The following is an 11,430-nucleotide window of genomic DNA, read 5'->3' as shown; positions in this document are numbered from 1 at the left end:
CACTTTGCCTTACCCTCCAGCTCATACGTAACGCAAAATGACATGCGCCGATAAGCCTGTCGCCGACTGTAATCAACCGTTATTAGTGATTAAATGCACGTTTTTTTTCTGCTTCGTCACATCAGTGCGCATCATCACTGAACTCACTGTGGTGATTCGTTTATTGGCCGACAACAATTTTCTTCGTTCGTTTTCGTTCTTGGCTGTTACAGATATGACCTCGGACGAGCAACGGCTGCTACAATATGCTAGTTCCCAAGGGCATCAGCATCAATACCGGGCAGTCGACGATCCAGGGGATGGCTTGATAGGCACCTCAAAGAGTATGGCCAGCATCGGAGATAACGATGATATGTCGTGTAGCGCAGTGAATGGGAGTGGCCATCATCTGGCCACACATAGAAAGTCACCTTTAGCTGGATGCTGCCGATTTCCTTCACACGCCTGCGTGCCGGTAAGCGATTACTCGTTGAATTTCAGGAGTGATCCTACAGCCCCAAGCAGACTGAATTCAATAGCATATGTCAACAGTGATGGATCATTTAGCAGAACGAAGAACATTTTATGACAACCAAATACTGTTGTTAGTTGATGGAAGATGACTGTTTACTTGGTTTCCGATTCCGAGGTTTACCTCTGGATAAGATCTGACAAATGTTCAACGACCTATCCTATGTGTGGGTATTGGTATGTAATAGTTGAATACGAGCAGTTGCGAGCAGAGTCAAGAGCGGTTGCCTGTTTTTGGCAGCACCTGATTCTGTATTAGGATCGTTTTTCAGCGTAAAAAAACATATAATGCTAACAATTAAAGGACAAACTGCTTTGCTGTCGCAGCTATTGACAAAGTTATTGTTTTATTATAACTTTAGATCGAGGCTAGGCGTGTTCAGCGATCAGCAGTGTAGAAAGGACGCATGTCTTATGGGGAACTGCTATAAAAGCTTACTTTCGGCAGGAAAAATCCTTTACCCATTAATCCATTCGACCTTTACCGAACAAGCAAAACGCAACTATTGATTATCTGGGAGTATTTCGATGGAAGGTACTTGGCCGCTGGGGTTTTTCTATTCAACCACTGTTCACGTCGCTGAATTGAGAGGCAAGTTCAATATGACAGACTACGAGGCTGAGAAAGTTTAGCATGGCGGCCCAAATGACTACAGGCCAATGCAGGAATTACAGTGATAGGGCTACGTTAATTCAGTCTGCGGAATTTTGAGCTGGCTGTGTCAAGCGATTTTCTAATATGGAATATTTTTAGAGCAGCTTTAGAGCTCGGCTTACGTAATAATTGAAATATATTTCTACTATTTACACGAACTACACACAATATTTGGCAAAAAAATGTACCAATTCATCGTAAAAATGTAGCACGCCTACCTGCACACTGTGCATTATCTGTTTGCATCACTTTGTGCTTAGGGCATTGCAGATTACGAGCTTCGCGGTTCGATCTATATCTACAAGATAACGAAAACGAACATTGGGAATGAAAAGACGTTAAGAAGGGGTCGCGATATTTGCATCTGAGAAAATACGCATTCACGCTACTGTTATATTTCCATACTGTTGCTCTCACGCCAACAATATTTACTCAATAATCAGATCAATTCATATATAAGCGGATAGACCTAAGCATAAGAGGATGAATAAAAATCCAGATTCAGTATAGCATAGCAGGCGTGGAGTGGTGACGGACGGGGTGGCGGTGAATAATAATTACGTAATGCGGGTCAAAGACACCGCGGCGTTAGACACTATAGTACAACTTCTTTCCAAGCTACTATCTTTGGACTGGCAGTTATCGTGGTCAGCGTTGCAGAACGTCTCCGTATAGATCCGCTTGCTTAACAGTCGATGGGATCGATCTCCTTTCTCCGAAATACCTTTGCTCCAGTTTCGTTTCCCCCACAGCCAACGTCGCGCTCGTCCCGTATTCCTGCTCGTTTGTTGTTTGTTTCTCTGTCCTTCTCGATGAGAGGGATGTAGCAGTCCCTTTAACTTGCCGACGGCCAAAGCTTCGGTTCCTCCACGCACTGCATTAACTATGTATCTACGCTACTACGTGGCGAAACAATCTTAGACATTCGACGAATTTGGTCCTTTTGTATCTATGGTAGCGGCGCGAGGGGACCGATCTGCAATGTGGGCCTGTCTATGCTACATGACTGACGCGACAAACATTCGGGCGTTCGCTCCAACGACGTCCACTAGAAGCCATTCCGTCACTTTCACAAGGAAAACACGTACACACATATAAAAAGTCCTTTGCCAAACCCGAGACGCCTCTCAGATATGTGTGGGGAGGTTTGAAGCAATTTTCGCCTAAATCCCTGACTACCGATAGTCGAGCGAGACCAGCCACTACAAGCCCTAGCGGCTTGAAAGTTTACCCCAGCCTTATCGGTTGTGAGACTCAAGATTTTTGCAGGACATCCAAGAGGCAAGGAGTTGGCACGTTGTGCTCGAAACGGAAAACTTAAAGAGAGACCATGCTTCCCGTTTTCAAAGGCTGAAGAGACGACTTAGTCAAGGAACGAAAGGTAACTGAAGGCAACTATAGCACAGCGGCGAAAGCCAACTGATCGGCGACGAGTGCACTCTGGGTGCGAGTGTTACCTACGAAGAAGGGCTGGGTTGAGTAAGCCGAAAAATCCACAGTGGCAGAAACGGCATCAGGGTATTGTCGCGGGAGAGTACATCGAGGTGACTTGCTTGGATTGAACGACAGTATACTGGGTGTGAAGGACTTCAAAACAGCAGCCAAGAAGATTCAACCATACAGAACCTCCTCAGTTACTACGAAGACGAAGCTTCGTGTGTATATTAGAGGAGTCTGTAGGTGTTATGCGAGTGTGAGAGAGCGACTTAGCTAATTCTGACTTTGCTTGCAGAAACCTGATGCAGCTATCGTGAGCACGAAGACCAGGACTTTTCCACGACAGATACTCTGCTAATTTCTTAAGATCCACCTATATTTCCATTCGGCACCCAACTTCCCGGGAGAGTGTACCGTAACCATACACAATACACACAACTTCGCCCCATTATATACACTAGCACAATACGTATTCTATTCTAGAATACTTGTAATGATTCTAGAAACAAGCTCTGCGATTCGTTATGGTATGATAGAAACGGGATAGGTTTTTTGAAAGCAGCCGTTCCATTAAGCCTGATCAGCTATAATCTTCACTCCCAACTTCTGCTCTGCAAGTTGGTTCAGGGCAGGAGGCTTACGAGCAGCTCCTTTGAATCCCATTTCATCAAACGGAGGGACGATCAAACGTGGCCATTACACTAGTACCAGCGAGATACGGTGGCGAAAATACCCGTCGGTCGCTGCTGACGACTGGATATTTCTTCGACACGTCATAAGATGGAGTTACCAAAGTCATTACATAACGGCACGATTCATCCATAAGACGTGCTTCACTAGCTATTCTATAGCTACGGCGATCAAGGTATAAAGTGCTAGAAGGAGCTATTACGATCAGGTTCAACGCAACAAGATGTGGCGAAAATGTGATCTCATCAGCACAATGCGTATGGACACGATCAGGCTGAGTGGAACACCGCAGTCCTAAGCTTATCTCAGATAGATTTTTTGAGTTTCCCATCGATAATGGACGTACAGGCTGTGGAACATATTTACGTCTTGCGTTTTTACGGTACGATGGCAAACAGTGTCACATGCCTCTTATGATAGTCATATCGTATCATCTATAGATAGCCACTTTGCATAGGTTAATAGGAAGATGTGTAACGATGATAACGAAAAAAAAAAACTTTTACTTAAAAAGTATTGCTTTTCACTATGTAACGGTAGATTGGACTCTATGCTACCAAGGAATTAGTTTGAGTTTTCCTCAAAAAAGCTCAGCCAAGAACGATTCGTGAGTCATGCGTTCATCGATTAGGTCAGAATGTCCTAGCGTATTCTGTTTGTTAGCGCAGATTTTAGCTGTTCTCTAACTAAGCTACAGTGTCGTCGTTAACGCTCGGGCACTTGAAAAAACGCTCTTCATCATTTACCTAACCTATATCGATAACGAGTTCTGATTCCCGACTCATTTAGTCATAGCTTCAGCCGCGCTTGGTCATAAGAGCAACACGTTTTCATCAAATTTTCCGCTATCTATTTAAATAAGCGGCCTTCCCATAACTTAAATCATAGCTTTTCATCAAGCTATGATGGCTACTTATAAAAGTTGAAAACCTCCATCGTGCTTTTTCTTTTTGGGTGTGCGCACAGAAGAGCCAGCACTGAATCCGTGTACTGTTTCCTCTTTCTGTATAAATGACTAACGCGGATTAATTCATCATCGCGCCCGCCGCCTAATGCTATGTTTTTATCTTCTGCAGTAGCCGTACCAACCGGATGCGCGCATTTCTTGTCGTTGTCGTCGTCGTTTCCTTCGCTTTCTTTCGCTTTTTACCTCAGTCGTTCCACAAGTCAAATTCCTCAGATTCCCTCGTTTAGTCGTCTAGACATCATAGGAATGGCTTTCTCAAACAGGAATTAGGAGAATAACGTTTAGTAGGCCACAACACGATAGAGCTAACAAACGTCAAAGTGGGAGAAGAAAACAGAGATAAGTAATGTTATGAGAGGGTAGGATTAGTGCGTGCACCGATATTATCGGTAATTCGTCATAGTAGAAGCCCCTAGCAGGGGTTCACAGCTGGTTGAATTTTCGCCATTGGCTGGCAGTCAATATTCGTTGCACAGCTTCGTCTGATGGCGTTAAGCTGTGTCAGGCGCATGATTTGCTATGCGGTGGCGGAGTGAAAAAAGTTGGGGGCCATTCTTATGGTTTCCACCTATGTATCCGTGCTCGTGTCTGAGGTCATGAATGACACGACACAACCTTTCGTTCAACGCGGCAAAAGCGACAAAATGGAACCATCGTCGTCATCCCCATCTCCGCTACCTGCGCAGCTTCGTCTGCTATGGCTTCCCTCCATCAACGCGAAATTGGCGACGAATGCCTTTTCTGCACGAACCTCTAGTATCTAATGGTGCAGCAAGGCTTCACGGCTAGTACGGTCTCATGCTACTGGTAAACCCAGCCCATATTTGGGCTGTTTAAGCCCAAACTACAAAAGCTTTCCGAGATTCTCTGCAGCTCCAAATTTCTCCTGGAAATCTGTCCCCCTTTTCTTACTTTGCTCGTTCCCATCGTCTCTTCTGTATGTCTGTTCATGCCAAGACTTCGCTGCTCAACGAAGAGGATTCGGGGCGCCGCCGCTTAGCCTGAGTTCGATCGGTCGACCGATGAAATTTCGGATACTTCCCGTTATTGCGGCTATGCGCCAAGCTGTGCAGGCCAAATTTGCTTGGCAATGGCGGACTGCCGCTTGTCTCCCGGAGCCTAGATGTACACGCATATACGCACGACTTAGCAGACACAACACCAGTTAAACGGGAAATACAAAGGCAGAAAAGGGGGTGCTAGTACGATCAAGCATAAAGGCTTGCCTTCTAGAGCCTGACCACATATGCATATACATACATTCAATCAACTACTACGCCAGCTAAAGGAGAAATAAAGGGGAGGGGAGCAGCGTGAGCAAGCAGTAAACTTTTCAGTTGCCTCATAGTAGTGCAGCATTATGCATTCTGTAGAATTGGCGGATGAAGCTGCTAGTCCCTAACGGATGTCTAGTCGCACTACGTGCGCCAACGAGGCTGTATCAGCATTAGATAGAAGCAGCTGGATGATGTCCTCGTTTCGCTTGCTCTTAGCCTCGACAACGAGGAGGAAACCCGATCGGTGTCAAACACCAATAGCAATAGTGGTGACGGGGTAGCGAAAATTCCTCGCCCCGAAGGTTTACCACCAACGCCACATTGCTTCTATATAATCCTTAGCACCGAATCGAAAACATGCTGTCTTGAGGAGCTGCGAAGGGTGAGCACCGTAGAAATAGAGGAGAACAAAACGAACGGGAGAGATGAGTCTCAAGGCTGACGATTATCAAATAAAATAGCGGCTATAGTCGTGTGTCAAGTCATATCTTGCCTACCTGCTTAAGGACTTCGAATAACATTTGCTAGGTACATAGACGAGTAACTCTTTTTGAAGTAGTTGTTTATTTATTGAAAATAATACTAACTGAAGGTAGTTGATCAGGCTCTTTTCACGTTAACTTTACTGAAACAATGTAGCTCGAAACTGGAAACGATACCTCTAACACTCGTGACATATAGTACACGACACCTGCAACAATCTGAAGAAATCTTTTTATTGCTAGCTTCTGCTCAGCGACGTGTATCGTTGTCGCGTATTTACGGCGTTGAGCCGAGCCAGTCGTTCCGCATTGTTGCGCTCATTGATTGAGTTGACTATTTATTAACAGCTTGAATGTATGATCATTTTGATGTTACTGCAAGTACTAATACCCAGATGTGCCATTGTCGAACGCCACTTAGAAAACCATCCTGTAAACAATGCGTCCCGCTTTAGCATTGATGCGTATCAGCTGAACCTACGTATCTATCTGCGAAAGCTCCTATTCGGCGGAGCGGGACGCCCCCGGGGCAAAACATAGACGGTCGCCATAATTATGTCCGACATTGCGTGTACGCGTGTTTAGATACGAACTTGCGTGCTCATTGACATCACGAGCGTTCCAATACGACGAAACGCTGAGTTAAGTAGCGAGTCGAACTTGGAACGATAAAATGACGCGTAGAGCTTGACACTCGTAAACTGTTGAACGACCGCAACCGTAACAAATTTTAGTTATTGGCAAGCTCACATTGGCACAGGCTTCAAAATTACTACGAGCAGAGCATTAAGTGTCAGTAGGACTCTTGAAATTGGATGATACGAGACATATTGGTGGACGAGGAGTTTCCTGAGTGACGGACGACAAAGGGCCACAATTGTTGGCGGGCATATCCTCCGAGGTTTGGCCACGTTGTCCAGCAGCAACTGACGATGCCGACAGAACGACTAGCGAGATTTTTGTTAACAGCATCACGTACTGGATGTGATCTATGGGCAGCTTCGTAATAAATCCATGCATATTACCTTCCAGACCAGAAAATGCCATGAAGAGACGACGGATTACAAAATGATTTTTATCATTTATATCAACATCTACCGTGAAATTACAAATGCATTGGATATAAAAAGTGATAAAGGATGCAATTGAACGAATGCGTACGTAAAGCTATTGATTTTTTGCTTCTGTATAAAAAGTCTGAGGACTTTCATGAACTTCGATAGAACTCTTACCTTCATTTTTTATAGCTGGCTTATATCTGCCTTTAGGTATCCTGGGATCTGCGGCCAAATACTTCAAGGATTGACGCGATGCCGCATGTTTGACATTAACACTATATTTACTTTACTCAATTACGAATAGTTAATATGCACACCCTGATTTAAATGAATACAAGCTTGAGCTGTATCCCTAGGTTTACCTAATAAGTCCTCCTACATGACGTCCATATGAGGCAAAAACCATATAGCTATTTTTGTCTTCATTGCCTCAAATTCTGACGAATCGGAAGCGCATAAAGGAAGTATTCAATTGGGCGTATGTTTACTCCAGAGTAGATTACTCTCGCCTGCTGGCAATTTCTGTTAACGACATAGAAAACGGTCTGCATGATCACCGCACCGATAAGTTACAAAAGCCTTATAACCGTTGCACCTATAACCCGCATGCAAGTTGCGCAAAGGTATACAAAGCGTAGGAAATGCTTAGAAAAAATTAAATTAATCTACCCAATTTTAAATAATAAATAAATCTGTTATATTCTATTTTTGTTTCTGAGCATATACAAATGGGACACAGTTGAGTCACTGCACACATTTTGTGACCATTGTTAAGGACGCACTACACTCATGTATGAAAACATCGATATACGTAGATTGCCAACGTTATTCACTGTTTTTTTCACTGAAAATTCAACAGGCCGCATAAAACGTGCCTAATTGTGCGACATCATTAGTCTGCGGCGTCCTTTCTTGCCTGAAAATTCAGGTTCTTTTCGCGACCATATGAATCGCTTCAGACGTTGTTACTTTACATATCCATCATCATTGAAACCCTCCGCACTCAGAGGTATTGATGCGTTAAAGCAGTGGCTCTTTCTGTGCTGAGTATGCTTGTGCGTATACGTGTGTATATGCTCGATCCAGGTGGGCCTGACGTATGTTTGCCTGACGTATATCTACAGCCATCTCTCTGGCCATTTGGACGAACCTGTAACGAAGCAGATGATTGCAAGTCGCTCGACCTAGGAGTAAGCAAGGATGCTAGTTACTCAAAAGTTCTGAGAAAACTTTTGAGGCAACATTAGTTTAGCTAACTGACTAACTACAACGAACCGCGCTCTACCATTTAGCATCTGCGGTGCATTTCGCCTTTAGCGGGCACCGCAGGCGCATTCCATTGAACGAAGCAAGCGATCGCCGGCCGGATTCTCGTTGCAAGCTTTCACAGCGTGAAGTGTGGAAACGCCGCGCGACTTCACCCGAGCGCGAGTGTCAATACTACCACGATTGCCGCTATCGCCGCAGACTGCGCTTTCGTCTTCGTCAGCGACGAAGACGTATTGTTTGTATGGGCAGATTGCAGACGAAACGTTTCGGGAGTGCAAGACGCGGGGTGACCACGCCATCCCTCCTGTTGCGTCCTGCATTAGCTGTGATAACAAATCAATGGCTCTGCTCAAGCAGTCATCTTTTTGCCAAGATTAACTTAACGGTACAGGCTACTGGTGCAGCAGCTGTCACCGTTGTTGACTGATTTACAAATAGTAGGGGAGCTACTGGCCAAGTGTTCTTCTAAACGCTCGTCTAGCACGGTTCAAATCATCCGAGGAAAAAATGCTACTAGTGCAAGCCCGAGTTTGATAATCAAGCGATGCGTCAGAGCAAATAATCTCGGAAGGTTTATATAGACGCATATATTTGCATCTGATATAGTGCAGATGTTTGTACAATCCAGTATGCCTTCGTAAATCCTGAAAAACGAGCTTTGTACGTTGGGACAGCTTGTGTTAGCTAGCATCAATCCATCAGGATGAGCAAAATATTTTCACAATTAAATCTTGTCTACTATTATAAATACTATTAATAATATCAATGCGCTAGTGTCGGATGAAAATTATTGCTAGCACTGCAGTCGCAACTATACATACGTATAGTGATGTATCATATTTGTCTCACTATTTTATGCAGAGATACTGACCATTTTGTCCGATTTATTATCTGATCCGTTTCAGAGCACATCGCGAGCAGGTAGCATCTGTGCGACTTTGGAGAAAACGGCTTCAAACAGCCCAACGACAGCAGGGATTGTAATGGGCGGCGAAGTAACACCCCGTCATTGTCGTAAACTCAGTCCGGTGTACATTGAACGGGTCGTGCTTAAGAGTGTGCTTTTGCTTGGCTTGGCATTCACATGTGTTCTAGCTCCTTTCTATTGTCTTCATTATATCCAGACACCGCTATTCATCGAAACGGGTTTAGGTGGGTGAACTATGTGCAGATATTGATGATTTACGTAAACTGTGCAAGGAAAACTTATGCTGTATTACCCTGTACATATCCTACGTATTCACGTAACGATACACGACAACCGTCTGTATGAACTCGGATCGCTTAGACATTTTTCCATTTAGATATAACATTATAGATAGCTACGATGCACAGCAATTTGGTACTAAATAATTTGAGGGATTTGATAGTTTCGTATGCTGCGATGTGAAATCAGTCGGTATGTTTTTTGATTGGAGGATGATAGTGTAGTAAATTAACATGACCTGACAAATTATAAATCATTGTAAGTAGGTCCTTGCAGAAGTTGATGGGTCTATGGAGCTAGCAGCACACGCCCTTTGTATTTAGGCATGATTTCGACCCATTGAAAATATTACGTTGTCTCCGCTCTATTATCACTTACTAAAAAGCCTAATTGTGTAACATATCACATAGTAGCGATAGGATTAACTAGCTAACGAATATCATTTGGCTTTATCATTATAATGATATTATTTAGATATAAAGGAACGTGACGGGCGACCTCTTTTATTTAGCAAGGAAACCTCGATTTAAAGTTTTAATATTACTTTCTATACATACATATATATATATTCGAAATGTTCTTTCTCGCGATGGGATTTCGTTCAGGTGCCAACATTCAGAGCACGAACAATCCGAGACAGCTGACTTACATTCTATAGAACTATTAATTAAACGACAAAGAAGTAGCAATAGTGGCTCGTTTTTCTAAAAACTTCGCCGGCTCTTGCTTTTGACAAAAGTCATTACATTATGGTAAATTACATGACCACCCCGAATGCTATCTAGGCCAGGGTGAGGTCGGACTACATGGGCCACCACATTTCGAGCCTGGGTTCTGTCAGTATCTATTCTGCCGAGAAACTGAACGAAGTAAGTGGCCTGAGAGCATGATTCAGCTAAGCACAAATGCGAATATGGGTGTACAAGTTGACGCATTATAGTTTTATATTCACCATATAACAAATCGTTGTTTAAGACGAGTTTCCACGATTTTATTGGAATAGCGCGCTGGTCGGGCAGAACAATACTATCGACATATGCATGACATCGCAAACAATCACGACTACGTATCAACAGAAGTGGTAAAATGGAGTTTACCAATTTAAAGTACTACTCAACCGAAGTTTGTCAAGTTCACTCGACTGCGGAAGCAGTAATGAGGGACGGAAACAGCTCGAGATTCAGTAGCGGCACAAAGACATGAGCTATGAAATATATCTTTTAGACAAATCTGTTACGCAAATGCCCACTGCAACGGTATACTTTAGAAGATGCGCACGCATGCTTTGCGTGCAGGGAGCGTGCACCGTACACCCCAGATGTTTCCTATCTTTTTGCGTTAGTATTATCCTATCTTATTGTCGGCCCTAAAATATGGCTCTGCTAATAGCGATAGCTACAAGGACACATACCAACTAATACTAAATAACTAGCTACATCCCTTAGCGCAATTAAGCTCCGTATGATTAACCAACATAAAAATATCGCTTGGAGGCTTGGGCTGTGCCTTGTGCTTTACGCAGGACCCTCTTTATGGACGCAGGTCATTGTAGACGGTATGTAAGTTGTTGGTTCCGAGTTCTGCTTTCTATTTAAATAGGCAGACAGAGAACCTATTAACCTTCGGTATATAATACGACCACAGAGGGCGAGGCGCTTCGTTTCGCTTTTGTGAAGTGTGACATCTACAAGAGGCGCTTCATCTTTGCAAAAGGCGTCGCAGAGGTCAACGTGATCCCTCTCGTTTACAACTGACACTTTATAGCCAAGCCCAATGAGCAGTTATCGACCAGCAGTGCTCATGATGGTACGATACTCGAACAATCTAAAAGCAGCTTGAAGAAAGCCTCGGTGTGCGAGGGAAAAAGTGACTGACGCT

At 43.8% G+C, this 11,430-nt stretch overlaps 1 protein-coding gene across 1 annotated transcript; it reads left to right on the top strand.

The window, feature by feature from the left end:
- Positions 1–211: 211 nt before the first annotated feature.
- LOC147751787 (uncharacterized) lies at positions 212–9,497 on the top strand (the record flags this gene model as incomplete). Its single annotated transcript, XM_086973457.1, has 2 exons — positions 212–454; positions 9,251–9,497. Coding segments are annotated over exons 1-2 (487 nt in total), but the record flags the coding sequence as incomplete, so codon positions are not given.
- Between the last annotated feature and the right edge of the window lie 1,933 nt (positions 9,498–11,430).

The sequence above is a fragment of the Varroa jacobsoni genome, unplaced genomic scaffold (genome assembly GCF_002532875.2).
Source record: "Varroa jacobsoni isolate VJ856 unplaced genomic scaffold, vjacob_1.0 contig04095, whole genome shotgun sequence".
Taxonomy (NCBI): domain Eukaryota; kingdom Metazoa; phylum Arthropoda; class Arachnida; order Mesostigmata; family Varroidae; genus Varroa; species Varroa jacobsoni.
The sequence above is the reverse complement of the archived record's forward strand: the minus strand, read 5'-3'. Positions and strand labels throughout refer to the sequence as shown.